At 36.9% G+C, this 16,287-nt stretch overlaps 1 protein-coding gene across 10 annotated transcripts in view; it reads right to left on the reverse strand.

Moving 5' to 3' along the window:
- The window catches only part of NBEA (neurobeachin), a 514,855-nt gene that overhangs the window by 361,466 nt on the left and 137,102 nt on the right, over positions 1-16,287 (reverse strand). For all 10 annotated transcript variants that reach the window (XM_074859829.1, XM_074859824.1, XM_074859821.1 and 7 more), the window contains exons 11-13: positions 9,364-9,472; positions 6,721-6,873; positions 5,781-5,949 (exon numbers count right to left, since the gene is read on the reverse strand). In XM_074859829.1, coding sequence (XP_074715930.1) covers positions 5,781-5,949; positions 6,721-6,873; positions 9,364-9,472 — 431 coding nt within the window. The remainder of the gene's footprint in view (positions 1-5,780; positions 5,950-6,720; positions 6,874-9,363; positions 9,473-16,287) is intronic.

Consider the following 16,287-nt stretch of genomic DNA (forward strand, 5'->3'; position numbering starts at 1 on the left):
TATGATTACTTCGAGCACAAGTATAGCGAAGACAGGGTGGAGTGTCTTTGCGTTAGAATCAGGAGGAAGGCCAATAGGGCAGATGTTGTAGTAGGAGTCTATTATAGGCCACCCACCCAGGACAGAGAGGCAGATGAAATATTCTATAGGCACTTAGGAGAAATCTCACAATCACTTGCCCGTGTTCTTGTGGGAGACTTTAACTTCCCAGACATCTGCTGGAAATACAACACAGCAGATAGGGATCAGTCCCAGAGATTCCTGGAATGTGTGGCAGAAAACTTCCTGACACAGCTGGTGAGTGAACCAACCAGAGAAGGTGCCCTGCTGGATCTCCTCTTTGTGAACAGAGAAGGACTGGTCGATGATGTGGCAGTTGGAGGCTGACTAGGGCACAGCGATCATGAAATAATAGAGTTCTCTATTCTTAGAGAGGTCAGGGGAGGGCTAAGCAGAACTGACATCCCGGACTTCCAAAGGGCTGACTTTGATTTGTTTAGGCACCTGCTTGACAGAATCCCTTGGGAGATGGTCCTGAAGTGTATAGGGGTCCAGGAAGACTGGACACTCTTTAAGAAGGAAGTCTTAATGGTACAGGAGCTGACTGTCCCCAGGTGCTGTAAGAGAAGCTGGCGACAGAGAAGACCACCCTGGCTGAACAGGGAGCTTTGGCTGCAAGCCAGGGAGAAAAGGAGAGTTTACGGCCTTTGGAAGAAGGGGCTAGCCACTCACAATGATTACAAAGATGCTGTGAGGCTATGCAGGGTAACAATCAGGAGGTCTAAAGCCCAGCTAGAAATTAATCTGGCTTCAGCAATCAAGGATAACAAGCAATGTTTCTATAAGTATGTCAACAGCAAAATGTCAACAGCAAAAGAAAGACCAGGGAGAGTCTCCATCCCCTGCTAGATGCAGGAGGAAACATGGCAATGAGTGATGAGGAAAAGGCAGACATGCTTAATGTATTCTTTGCCTCAGTCTTTAATAACAAGACTAGTTGTACTGAGGGAATCCAGCCTCCTCAGCCAGAAGAAAGAGACTGGGAGAACGACTCCCCCACAATCCAGGAGACAGTCAGTGACCTACTGCATCACACAGACATACACAAGTCTATGGGACCGGATGGGATACACCTGAGCGTGCTGAAGGAGCTGGCTGGGGTGCTCGCCAAGCCACTTTCCATCATTTACCAGCAGTCCTCGCTGACCAGGGAGGTCCTGACAGATTGGAAATCAGCCAAAGTGATGCCCATATATGAGAAGGGTTAGAAGGATGATCCAGGAAATTACAGGCCTGTTAACTTGACTTTGGTGCCCGGGAAGCTGATGGGGCAGCTCATCCTGAGTACCATCACACGACACGTGGGACAACCAGATGATCAGGCCCAGTCAGCATGGGTTTATGAAAGGCAGGTCCTGATTGACAAAACTGATCTCCTTCTACGACAGGGAGACCTGCCTATTGGATGAGGAAAAGACTGTGGATGTTGTCTACCTTGACTTTAGTAAGGCCTTTGACACCGTTTCCCACAGCATTCTCCTGGCGAAACTGGCTGCGCATGGCTTGGATGGGCACATGCTTTGCTGGGTAAAAAACTGGCTGGATGGCCAGGCTCAAAGAGTTGTGGTGAATGGAGTTAAATCCAGTTGGCGGTTGGTCACATGTGGTGTCCCCCAGGGCTCGGTTTTGGGGCCACTCATGTTTATTGATGATCTAGACAAGGGGATCGAGTGCACCCTCAGTAACTTTGCAGACGACACCAAGTTGGGTGGGAGCGTTGATCTGCTCGAGGGTAGGGAGGCTCTGCAGAGAGACCTGGACAGGCTGGAGCGATGGGCTAAGGCCAACTGTAGGAGTTTCAATAAGTCCAAATGCCGGGTGCTGCACTTGGGCCACAACAACCCCCAGCAGCGCTACAGGCTTGGGGAGGAGTGGCTGGAGAGCTGCCAGTCAGAGAGGGACCTGGGGGTGTTGATTGGCAGCTGGCTGAACATGAGCCAGCAGTGTGCCCAGGTGGCCAAGAAGGCCAATGGCATCCTGGCTTGTATCAGAAATAGCGTGGCCAGCAGGGACAGGGAAGTGATCTTACCCCTGTATTCAGCACTGGTGAGGCCGCACCTCGATTACTGTGTTCAGTTTTGGGCCCCTCACTACAAAAAGGACATTGAATTACTCGAGCCTGTCCAGAGAAGGGCAACAAAGCTGGTGCAGGGTTGGAGCACATGTCATACAAGGAGCGGCTGAGGGAACTGGGGTTGTTTAGTCTGGAGAAGAGGAGGCTGAGGGGACACCTCATGGCCCTCTACAGCTACCTGAAAGGAGGTTGCAGAGAGCTGGGGATGAGTCTCTTTAACGAAGTAACAAGTGATAGGACAAGAGGTAATGGCCTCAAGTTGCTCCAGGGAAAGTTTAGACTAGATATTAGGAAGCATTTTTTTACAGAACAGGTTGTTAGCCATTGGAATGGGTTTCCCAGGGAAGTGGTGGAGTCCCCATCCCTGGATGTATTTAAGAGTAGGGTTGACATAGTGCTTATGGATATGGCGTAGTTGAGAACTCTCAGTGTTAGGTTAATGGTTGGACTAGATGATTTTCAAGGTCTTTTCCAACCTAGATGATCCTCTGATTCTGTGAAATGAAGTTAAAATGAAATTAAATTTAGCAACCCATCACCTCAGCAATTTTTATATTTCCACAGTCATTTGCTTGTAAATCAGCACAGTTATTACAGCTGTATTAATCAGAAGCAGAAGCTACCTGTGAAATAACAGCAAAAATAGTCCTAGTCCTGATTTGCATGGAGAAAACTCCATAGCTATGCTGGATTTGCACATCCATTGCTATGTCACTGATCTTCCTCCCAGATAAGCCAACATTCTTAAGCTCAACATAAGGAAAGCCATTTTTACAGACAGGAAAGAGAGTAGTACAAAATACTTTCTTATAGTTGTATCAGTTACATGGGACTTTCTGCAGTCTAGCAACAGGGAGGAAGGAAGAGGATAAGGAACAAGGAAGAAAGTTGGTATTAACCTTTAAACAATTCAAGTTTATCTATAAATCTAACAAGAAAAAAATGGAGAAAATTCAGATACAGTGAATAATAGTATGTATTTTGAAAATCTGCATGGCCTCACAGTTTTTCAAACACCTTCCCAACTACTGTATGAAGACCTTAGTAATTGTGATTTTTGTTGTCATACTGCTACAGCAAACAACCAGTAATTTTCACTATCTGATTACCTTTCAGGGACCTACCTGGTTGCCTTCCTGAGAAAAACAGAATATTGTCTGGAATTGACAGAAATGAGAAGAGAATGTACGATATCCTTAAAGTAGGTAAGAATGAAAGAAAAGGTAGGGAAGAAAAACAGCCATATGTATGCTAATTTAGACTTAACTGATTCATTTCTCATTCCTAATTTTGTGTCCCAGTGTACCTTCTGTTCAGATTTTGATAAATACATTATATGTTTTTTTTGTAGCTATTCAACTGGCATTACACATACAAATACTCCAAAAATACAGCTAACTGCAGAGAGGCAAATCTGGGCAGATAAAAACAAGTCATACCTCCTACAGAAAGAAATGTCACACTGTTTCCACAAAAGAGCAAGCCTAGCCAGAGGGAAGTCTGTAATATGCAATACATTTTCAAACTGTTGTTAGGTACTAGTATCATGACACAGAAGTACAGGAATTCTTTAATAAAAAAAAAAAAATCAAAACCTCAAAAAAACCCTTGCAAAAAAACCAAAACTCGAAAAGAATTACAGCAATAACAAGTAGATAATATTATCGGACTTATAGTCTCTAACTAGTTGAGTATTTTTCCAGGTCTCTTCGGGTGTAAATATGGTTGTCACCTGAAAACTTTACCTCCCAACAGCTGGTCATTCAACAGTCACAAATACAACGAACATATTATAAGCTGATCAGCTGAGTTTTTAACATCCTAATTCCTCACTGAGCTCAGATATGGTTAACATGTCTGATGGTAAAATTGTGCCTATGCAGCACCATGGTGTAACCCTCAGTGGAGTAGAGCTCTGAAAGCATGAAGCTGGATAAGGTCAGTCCTAGGGTAGGATTCAGCTCATACCCTAATTTCAGACATCTACAGTGTAGTTGCCATCACGTGAGACCAGCTTCTAACCTTCCGTTGAAGTCAATGGAGGTCTAATCAATATATCCAATAGAGTTTAGAGAGCAACTACCTTTCAAACTAAATAGCTCTCAAGGCTCTGTTGACTAGGGGTAGGACACAGCTTCCAAAACATACTTATCAGTGTGATTTGACATGCCATAAGATATCAAAAATATCTACACAGAACAAGCAGATTTAATGCAGGATGCACAAGACATCAGCATCCTTCTGAAAGGAAGGTGGGATGCTCGAGAGAGACTAAAATGATGCTAGAAACCCATACTCAAGCAACTGACTCCTGCATTCCACTGTCTATAATCAGCATATGTCTAGCTCAGATGAAGACACCTCCACTGTGGGTACCAAAAATGAACTTCTATTTTGGCAGAGGGAATCCGGAATCAGTGTAAGTGGAAAATATATTTTATCACTGACAAAAATTTCAAGCTAATTAAGTAACCAGCACAGTTAATTTTCAAAATCTGATATTACAAACTTTTCATTCAAATGAACAGAGAACAGTGTGCTTTTGTTACTTTTTTAAAGCAAATTTTAATAATTTTATTAAGAGTATCATTCATCTAATATCATACTATGAGAGAACTACTAATGAGGTCCCAGCTCCAACAGCAGCTCTTTCTGTGAGCCTCAACAGGTTACAGCTTCACTGCCTATTAGCATTCCTAACTGAGGATAAGAATTGTTCCTTCCATTTTTATTTATTAAAAAAAAATATTGAAGAAAAACCCTATGCATACAGCTCACAAACGGAGAATTATCCAATAACTTACATGTTATATATGTCACATTCTTAAATATGTGTATATGTGACTAAAACATCCCCCAATTATTCAATTTCTCAGCATGACAGTAATAGTTACAGAGTAAAGATAATTAATAAGGTCTCATATCAATTAATTTTTTAAGAGACTTTCAGCCAAATCGTCCCTGCTTACACAAGTAGTCAGCTAAATGTAATGACATTACAGCTGGAGTGTATAGGATTAGAATGATTTGATGCTCTGATTAATACACATCTGTTACACGCAGTGTTTAGCCAATATGTATTACTGTATTTTGTTGTTGCTGTCATTCAATGCTTCCTGAGCTAAGCAAAGCGCATGACTATAAGCAAAGCTAAATCAATACCTATTTTATAAGGGCAGAGAAAAGGTATTATTAAACTAGAAATACAGCTTCAGAGATCTCAGCAGTGAGAACTGGAAGTTTCCACTCTATTTTCAAGGTCACTTAACACTACCATTCATTCAAACCCCACAAAGCTTTCTTTGGCATATGAAATACACTTAACATTTCCTCTTCTTCATAGAAGAAAAAAAATCAGTGATTTTAATACATTTCCTAAAAAGTATGCCCACATAAGCATATGCTGTGCAAGGGAAGACCAGAGCTGGAATCTTCTGGGAATACATATAAACATAAGGAATTACCATCAGAGGTTTATGATATACCAATAGTACTTGCATAGTCCTTCTGCTTTTGACTATTGGTACTGACTATTGCCATTTACTTACCTCCTTGTCTACAGATCCAAGGAGCTTTCACAAATTTACATCATAAATCTTCCTATACAAGAAATGCATATATTTTCTTTCTTATGCAGTGTACTTACCTAATCCTTTAGGAGTAATTCCACTGCTATCAGCAGGATTAACCACCCAGTAGTAGTATTTCAGCGTGTGCATTAACTGCAGTACTGTTCCTACTCTGCGTATAGTGTTATAGATCGTAGCAGTTCCAATGAATTCAGCTGACAAGTAGGTATACAAAGACAGCTGCACCTGAAGAATGAAACAGTTACCCACATAAACTTAAATTCTGTATTAGTCACCTTAACTTGTAAATTTTTTTAGGATTTACTTTGGACATGACATAAAAAGCTAAAAATTAATTACAACTTTAGTTAGGGCAGGGACTGGACTGATACCTGGAATGACCTTGAGAGGTCCCTTCCTAACTAAATTCTCTGATTCTATGATTTAGGTGATGATAAATGTACTGGTTTGCTTTCTATTCTGTCTTTTTATACTAGAAGTATATATTTTCAGATTTTAGGACATGCCTCTTTTCATTTTGGTCCACATTCCTCAACTGTGATTACTTAGGAAAACAAATAATTTCTTATCACCAGAGATAAGCAATAACTTTTTATAGTTTTTATCAAACCAGAACACATAATTTAAATTAAAATGAAAGCTTATGTGAATGTGTAACAAGAGATATCTCACCTTTTGCTTACAATTAAAAATACATACCTTTATGCTTAATCTTTAGGAAAACAATGTAATGCAACCACTGAAAAAGGGACTGGGTTTCTAGAAACACTCTTTTAACAGAATTATCCAGAACCTTAAGCAAGAATGTAAATGCTTTTAGGAACTTATAAAAGACACTGGAGAATATAGTTAAGCAGGCTTAATGATCTAAAAAATCTTTGCTATTACCATGTTTTAAAACAAAAAAATTAAAAACCTAAATACTGTGGTATAAAAGAACATTAGTATTTCACTTCATTGTAGGAGAGTCGTAACGTCATTCAAGTGTACAATTACCTTTGCAGGGGTATGTATCCAGATAGCAGGATTAAAAAGGATGTGATCACATAATTGCTTCAGTAGAGGTGCTCCATGAGACAATCCATCCAAATATTTTGCAAATGACAAAAATTGTTCCAGAACTGCTCTGGTTATATGAACTCTAGATGACTGGGGAAAAATAATCAGAAAGAACAAAGATAAACCTTCTTCCTTAATATACTTATAGGAGAAATATGAAGTTACATTTTCACCAGGCTCATCTTTACTAAATACATGCAAAGTTGTATGTTTTTATGTCACTGAATATGAAAGGAAAGTAAGAAAAAATTATCAGCAACTTATTCTTTCTAATAATATTCATTTCTAATGGCTACATTTAACAGGTTAAAAATAATCATCAATAACTGAGGTTAAATCCTTTCTTTTTTCTTTCTTTTTTTTTTTTTTTTTTGCTTTCTTTATTTTTATTTTATTATAAACCAGCCAGGATTCTACATTTCCAGCACAGTGCCTTGAGAATTTCATCTGAAGTCCTTAACTCATTCTTCAGTTAATTATGCGTCTTGCTGAAACTTTATGTGAATACACATTACAGGTAGACTTGCTTTTGTTTCATAAACATAAGTAGGTATTTGAAGGAGTTGAGTTCAAGGTTTCCTCAAATTTCAAGAGAGTCCTTCAGTTTCATAGCATGTGCTGTAAAATCACTCTTGAGACCTGCTCCTATGCAGTAACATGACATGCGGACTTTGACTTCTTTATATACTAAGTTAACAGAAGTTAATAGGAAAAACCACTAAACATCCTTCCCCTTGCATTCTCTACAAAATGTTCCAATTACTTTTAATGCTGTAAGTACAGTCTGGGACTATGCAGATTTGTTATTTTTAGAAGTGAAGTCCATTTGTCAGTAATACAAGTTCAGCGTGGATGCTGAGTTTCCTTTGGTTTGTACATCACAATTCACAATAAATAGTCTGCAACTAGTAAAAACAAAAATTTTATTTTGAAGTCCAAGCCGGAAAAAAAAAGCCTTCTGTCCTCTCTGAAGTATTTGATCACATGAAAATGAACAACAGATAATTTACAAATAATAAAATTGAGCCTGGCTAGGAAACAAAAGGATTTTTTCCTGCCGTGTGTGCCAACTGAATATAAGCATATACTGAAAAAATAAAATGCATCCTTTTGAAAAACTGCAGCTAAGGAGAATATAGCATAAAAACCCCAGAAAACAGCATATGCTGTAAGAATTATGTTGTGACAGAAATCAATCAAAATCCTTTAAATATTCACATACCCCGAGTTTAATGACTGCAGCAGGTGTTAATTAGAATAGTATGCAAACTTTTTTTTAAATTCCATGTACAACATTCTAAATTAATGTATTCAATGTGCATAAATCATAGTGCTCTATTCAAGAGAAAGGGGTGCATACTCAAGAGAAAGTGAGCCCCCATGAGGGCTCACTAGCCTGCCTGTATATAACTTACAGAATTAGAGCTCACAGCTTTGTAAATTCATTCTAGTTATGTCACAGGAAAACCCACCACTGGAAAAAAAAAAAAAACACCAAACAAAAAACCAAAAAACCCAAACCACCTTAGACTAGTTCTTTGACATTCTAAATCACACTTGCTTAGTACAGAAAATATAGAAACAAATAATCCGCTTTTAGGTATTACTTCAGTGAAGGTAAATTCTTATGGTAGAAAGGCTTTATTTCCCTCACTGAAAATAACATAGGGAGCAGATTGAGAGAAATTATTTATCGTTCTTCTTCAAAATTCAGTAAATTTTTAAAGGTGAGATTATCGTTACTTAATTTTTACCATCAGACAACACAAAGCTCTGGTCATAAATTCTTCTCAAATGATTGTTATACTGACCACATGCTAATGAAAAATACAGTAGCAGACTTTCAAGAATGTCAGAGCCATAAGATTCAATCGCAAGAGTATTACTATCTTAGTACAGCTGACAGTAGTTTGTTTTCAGATTATTAAATCACAGTAACAGGGTTTTGTGAGGGCTTTGGGCCAGGAGGCAGGTAATGTTCCTCAGACAAGCATGTGAACTGAACCTCAGTTTTGTTATAACTGCTCATCATGTCTGAAAACAAGCAAGTAAAAGGAATGCCCCTTGCGACTGTTTCTTTCAGAAATGAAATTATTTTAGTGTTTTGCTTCTTCAAAACACAGAGCAACTATTTCAACAATTTCAGAACTGAGCCACAAAGGATTAACTTAATTTTTATTAATGTACACAAAAAAAGAAATTTAAACCTAAATTATAACATGTCTGTGATATGCTTGTACAAACTGGGAACAAGTGAACTTTCCTAAATGAGAGTTTGGGGGACAGAGAGTGGAGAAACACAAATGAAAATATATTAAAGTGATTCACAAACAGATCTAGAGTAAAAGCATAAATTAGACAAACCGGATCAACTCCAGAAAACTGATTCTTTGAATATTGGCATCTAATAATAAGGAAGATGAAAAGACTCCTGTAGACAATCTGTAAGTATTACAAATCAAAAATATTTTATATCACAAATATATTTTATTCCACCAGTCCTCTGAGTTAAGTGATTGAAAATATCACAATGACAGTTAAAATACTAAGAACAAAGATTAAAAAAACCTCCAAACATACCTTTTCAAGGAGGTAGCCAATGACTAGAAAGCCTTTTCCACCAAGCATTTGTTCTTGCATGGCTACTGAACTCTTAAGAAGCTCAACCAAGAAAGCCAATAGGGTAGCACTGCACATAAAGAACAAGTATTTTTTCAGATTACAAATGTAGAAAAATCAATCTGTTACATTCTGAATATTCACCAGCTATTAAGTGAACAGAAACAGACTTAAAGTGGTGACCAATTCCTTGAAATAACACAAATCTTACTTTTTCTGTTGACAAATTTCTTTAATGATTATTCACATATTACAACCGTAGGAGTGGGAATTCATATTCAAACAGAAGTGCAAAATCATTTTGTCAGCTCTCATGATTTGAACAGGGCTATCCCAGGTTTTAAATATCCAGTCCTGCAGCTTATAGTTCCAGCCAAAGGTGTTGCAGTTGGAAGAGGCAGGAGATGATGAGTGGGATACAGCTGACAGTGCTAGAATGATGCAGGCAGGGGCCATGTCAACCGTTTTACCATCCAGCCTATCTATGCTAAACAGCAAAATTTGCAGCCACTAGGTATATCATCATTCCACACTTTCAGTCCCTAGAGTTATTACTACCATAGAAATGAGGCATAACATGGCTGAACATGCATGTAGGCAATGATGCCCACCACAAACCACAGTGGAACAGCAGAGTGGAGAGCTTCCTTCATAGTTTCTCCAAACCAAATATGAGAATAATATCTAGGCCTGACCAATAAAGGTTGAGAATCACTTTCATCCAGTTAGGAAAGAACAAAGACTCCAGAGGCCACATGGAAATCACCCAGCAGCCCATGCCAGCAGTATCTGTAAGTGAGGTGTTCAGAAGGCACAGGGAGGGGGAAAAAAAAAGTGTTCAGAAAAGGCTACAGTTTAGAAACAGAAGGTATATGAAAGACTTAAGTGGACAGACTTGACAAGAAAATGAAACTATGTTATGAAAGCCAACAGCGGAAACGTACAACAGATCAATGCAGCAAAGCAAAACCAAAAGTCACGATCAACTCTTGGGTGGTAAGTGGGAAACAAAAATACGCTCATCTGTTGCTGAAAGACACAGAGGAAAGGCAGAAAGAAAAAAACCCACCACATTTATGACAGAAATGAAATATTTAAAATGATTTTTCAAATATCTCCACAAGGTAGACAGAATGCATTATACTGCATATAAAATGCTTACATAAAGTCATTATTCCTTTTCTAAAAATAAAATAGGTGTAACAGTTCCTAGCTCTACAGACATATATCTTCAACCATGAAAGTTCTCACACAGGTGGTGGGTGCAGGCAAGGGTGAAAACTGTGGCTTTTGCAGCTATGGAAAAATGAATTAAAGGAAACGTCCAACCTGCATTTTATAAATTTCAACTTTATTTACAGTATCTACTCAGCTAAAGGTTCACTTGCTCTCCAACTACAATCTTTTACTTTGAAATAAATGTTGAGATTGGTTAATCCATGCCAGCACCAAAAAATAATCAATGTGCTGAGGAAAACAAGATTTATTCTATTTGGTGAACAAGGCTGCCATGCGAAAAGTACACAGTGTAGGCAAAGTACATGCTGTGAACATGAAATAGTGCCTTGTCTTGCTTCATTGTTGAATGGTCACAATAATCAGTCTCAAATCACAAAGAGAATGCTTCACAGAGTGTCAGCAGTAAAAGAACACAGATAATATCCATTTACAGTACTCAAAGCTTTTATCAAAACAGCCTGTCAAGCTGTCACATCAATTTCAAACCAGGTTATATGCATCAATTTTTTCTTTACCCTGACTGAAAGTTTCTATTGTATTTGTCATCTAAAATAAGATACTCATCATTTTTGCTACATGACAATCCATAAGAAGCTCATGTAAAGGATTGAAGATTTATATTTAAAAACTTTTTTAAAAAAATTGAATAGGTCAAAGAAAATTCCATATAGATACCCTTTATGAGTAACCTTATGACTTAGGAGGACAATCAATTATGCATAAAGTTAAGAAACAGCATACATCTTTGCAGGATTATGACCTAAATGACAATAATAAATACTATTAATATTGTATTGAAAAGTCAAAAAACATTCTTAAAATGGATTTTAAAAGATTGTTGTAGCATGAACATGGCACCAGACTTAAGCTTAAAAGGTTCTACTTCCACTTCTATAAGCGATTTATCAAAAGCCCTTTTCTTTGTATTGCAGTTTATTTGTCCATTCTATGAACTCAGATGGAAACTCATGGGCTGGAGTTATTCTTATCTCATATTAATACAACCTCTATGCAATTGTTAGAAATTCTGATAGGACTCTGGATAATAGAAGACACGATGACATCATAACAATAAAGATTTTTCTCTCCTTTTAAGAACACATAAAACACACCCGTCAACTCAGAAATAATCACTGGCTAGTTAATATTTAACCATGCCGCAGAAACAGAAACATACAAGCTGGTTCTATGCAAGAAAGACTGAATCAACAAAGTTTACTAATTCAGATCCAGATAGAGCCCAACTATCACTTTTTAGATATTAACCATCTTTATGCGGGGTATAGCTGAACTAATTAATCCTGTCTGCCCCCATTAGCTCTGAACAGATCTACCTCAGCTGTCACTGCAAAGTGAGGCCAATGTTTCTAGTTCCAGTAAAACATATTAATTCAGCCAGTGACTTTGTGAATGAGCTATGCCTTTTCCTAAATCCAAAACAGCTTTTAGCATCTATTGAACCAGACACAAAGACACCACAAGCCAGCTCTGCAGTCAGCTCAGGTCTGCAAACAGTAACTCTAGCTTCTAATCCTTCTGCATTATCCAAGATTGACACCATAAATAACAGAGTTGACTGTAGCATATAGTAATTCAAATCTTGGAATAGCACACATGAATGAATCATTACACTTTACACCTTCCAACACATAAAAAATTCGAAGTACCAGAAAAAGCAGCAGTTAAGGAGAACCACCTGGCAGTCACATAGAGAGAGACACAATGAAGTTTGATGTGAATCTGTATAGGACCACAGTATTGATAGAAATTAGCACCATAATTAAATGTAACTAGCCGTTTGTCCGCATCATTATGCAGGAAATGAAGTAATTAAAACATCTGTAATATTTTAACTGATAGAAAAATTGTAAAATTAAAATAGAAGTATTTTTAAAAATCTCACTGCATGTACAGTACTGAAGCTATTACTACCTGAAGATGATGATCAGAGACAGGGAGAAAACAGATTACATGCTTAGTCTGATTTTTTTCCAGAAATCTTGCTTTCACCTGTTTGAGGTAAAACTTTTCTGGAGGAGGAAGGAGGGAATGAAACTGCACAAAACACTGCTTTTACATGTTGTTCTCTATCTTACACAATTTATGCTACAGAGCATTCAACCTGCCGGAAAAGTCCCAACAGTTAACAATTTTCAAATAAGCTTTCTCAACCTCTTCAACTTCTCTTTCCTCACATGTTCAGACTGACCTCAAGCAAACATTTAAAAGTGTGTGTGTACACATATATACATATATATATAAAAATCCATACTGACATAATGGATCTTTTCACCTTAATATCGCATCCTAAGAATTTAGTCTTCTAGAGAACTGACTAATTTAGAGGACTGTATCCAGAACTTTTAACATATTTCTGAGGACAGTCAATTTATGTAGTTATTTTGGCAGCTGAAAATAAATTAAACATGAAGATTTTAAATATAAAATTTTTTATCAGCAGAACCAGGTTGCCAAAATTATGCTTTTAAAAACGTTGCTGTTGAAACAGGGGAAATAATATTGATTAGAAGACTGTCTTCTAAGATGAACAATTTTTCAAACAGAATTTAACAAACTTACCAGTAACTAAAATGCATCGGATTGCTGTAGGGCTCACATTAAACTTGCAAAATTCTGTGCACTGCCATACAAAATTTCTCTCCATTCTTGCCTATTTTCAACTCCCCTAGATACAAAGGCAAATATAAAGGATACTTCAGCCCATTCCTACATCTCCTCGATACCACACCCTGCCTAGAACAGATCAGTCTGTCTGCAGTGCAGCTAAGATACAGATACAAAATGGAAGTATATATGACAACCAACACTAAGTCAGACAGAATTAGGATTTCTACTGAAAATAGAATTAATTTCAGGACAAAATTTTTCCAGCAGTTTTCCATTATTAAGAAGTGGGAAAAAAAAGGCTGCAGATCAAAAAATAATGTGTTGCCAATGGTTATGATACTCCTTATTCTATAATATTGTAGAGACAGTTAGTCTCTAGAATACTGTTATGTAAAAAACTGAAGATTAATTACACTGTTACAGCATTGCCTGATTTTCCCCTTAAACATACATGTCCCTTGTGAAGACTTTACAAAAATATATTTTTATTGATAAATAAAACAGAAGCACAGAATTGGTGTTCACAGCATACACTGTCTGACTGGAAGATGTCCTTAAGTATCCTTTCAGGTCTATACATAACTATTATATTTGTGAAGTCCCTACCTTTATAATCCAGACAGTTATTCTTATGATGTGCACTGTGAAGTTATAAATACCATCTAGCTTATTTAATTTATCTAAATATATAAACAGAACTATTATGTTTCAGTAGCGCATCATTATGTTTCAACATTACATTTCAGTGTCACAATCTTCAGTCAACACTCATGCAATGTTACTCCTTAAATAAAAAATATACTACAAATATTCACAAAACCAATGGCTTCTGTAGATAAGTCTTCAAAATTCCAAAACATGACACTTCCTTCTTCATTAAAAATAAGAATAATCACACACAAAAATAAATACTTCATTTTCACTGCCCATTTATATCTATGGTAATTTTAAAGAACCTTTTCATATTACACATAAAAGCAGCTCACAGTGGAAATCCCAGGACTATAAAGTCTACATGCTACGACAATCATTGAACAAGAAAGATCCACCTTTGTCAACTTCTAAATTGACTGGTAGTTCCCACTAAGCAAACAATTATTACTGTTTTGTGGAGCTAAAATACAGGACAATTTAGATAAACTACTCTTATGAAATGAGTTTCAATGACTTCACTTACAAATGAAGCATCCTATGAGGAACATTAGTCATTTATTCAAATAAAGTCAGATAAATGCTTTGGAGGAATAAAGAAAACCCTAAAAGTCAAGAATTTGCACCACTAGGATACAAGTGAAATTTGTCTTGGTCTTTTTTTGTTGTTATTTATTTTTTTTAAAAAAAATCACTACATAGATCAATTTCTCTAGTCTACTATTTTCCATGACAATTTTCTCTGAAAAATTTACTTTAAGTTTCATCTTGGATTGTGTATTACAAAGTTATCTGGACTGTGCTTTACAAAAGGCACCTTTAATTACAGTAGGCATGTAGCTATAAAGATCTAAGCATGTTGATTAACAACAGATGATTTAACTTGAAGAGGCTATGTAAAAGAGAATGATACAGGTATTTGTTCTGTCTGATTATCTTTGGGAAGGATCCTTTATAAACTAATTCCATGTGTATTTCCAGCTTCTCCATAACAAGACAAAAGGACTTTATGATTAACTCCATCACAGGCTGTTAATATGACAACTTTTGAAAATCAATCTTAGTATAAACAGATAAAATGATATTAAGCAAAATCATATAACAACAATTAATGTTTTCTTTTTAAACAAAAATTTCCTAAGGTACTTGCCCCTTAACTTCAATTCAAAATGCAACAGTGGCTGTATTGAGATAAATAATAATAATTATTAGTATTGGTATTAGCATTAGTATTACTTCTCTTCATCTGCTGGCTGTCCATTACATCTCATTGTTAGCAAACAGTTTTAAATGAGTTTGGGTAATTCATGAAGTAATTTGTTATTTCATTAGAATATTTAAAAATGTTTCATACTATGGGCTTAGAAATCCTCAGAGAGAAGCACTAGCAATATATTAACATGATATTTTGATTCACAGAATATGGGAGATGATATCCACTTCCTTACTTCATTCCTTCAGGAAGAAAATCAAAGGACAAAGGGTAAGCATGGATTTCAGAAACTGTTTTGACTGCACTTATGATAAAGGTTGGGAATGCAAAAAGGGATTTTCATCAAGGTTTATTCACTACTAAAGCATGAAATCAAACACTTGTGCATGTTTTAATGCAATCAATTGCTCTGCTGCTACATTACTAATTACTCATATTCATTCATTCATATTTATGTAGTCATGGCTGCTAAAGCCTGTGTGTCGCAAAGCTAAGAAGGGTTCCCCTAACCAGTCTGGAGGTAATATAAATTCAGAGCAGAAGAGACATGGACAGATGGTGGGGATGGAGAGGAAGCTCCCATGTGCTACAACAGCTCTCTAAAGTGCTTACTTAGCTTCCAGTTTAACTACCTTTTTTGTTTCTGTAAGCTTGTTGGAGAGAAAGGGGAAACTACTTCCTTCTTTTCCCTTCTCTACTTCTTTTTCTCATATGATGAGGACAGTAGGAAAAGACTATTAAACAAGTTTCATCCAAACTGATGCCACTAAACACAAGTCAGATGAATAGGTATTGCGTGGGAGAACTAGAGGCAAGTCATTAGACACCTCTGCTTACAGACAACATTTTGGAATACAGACTCCAGTCATAAATTAGCCACCCTTAATAGTTCCTGGATCTTCTGGAGTATGTAGAGGTATCACAGTTTGGAAGTTTACAAAGGATTTCAACCACAGGACACAGTGACTGTATTTTCATTATAAACTATTGCCCAGGCAGTCTGATTTGGCAAGTCACATTCCTGCTGTCACAGTTTGGGAAGATTCCAGTACAACTGATTTCATCTGAGCACTGCTAGGTTATATTAGAGATGTGAAATTTTGGGTGCGATATTGAGCCTTCTTCCCTTCAAAATGCATGAGGGTTATCAGCAC

Source organism: Strix uralensis, chromosome 2 (assembly GCF_047716275.1).
Source record: "Strix uralensis isolate ZFMK-TIS-50842 chromosome 2, bStrUra1, whole genome shotgun sequence".
Taxonomy (NCBI): domain Eukaryota; kingdom Metazoa; phylum Chordata; class Aves; order Strigiformes; family Strigidae; genus Strix; species Strix uralensis.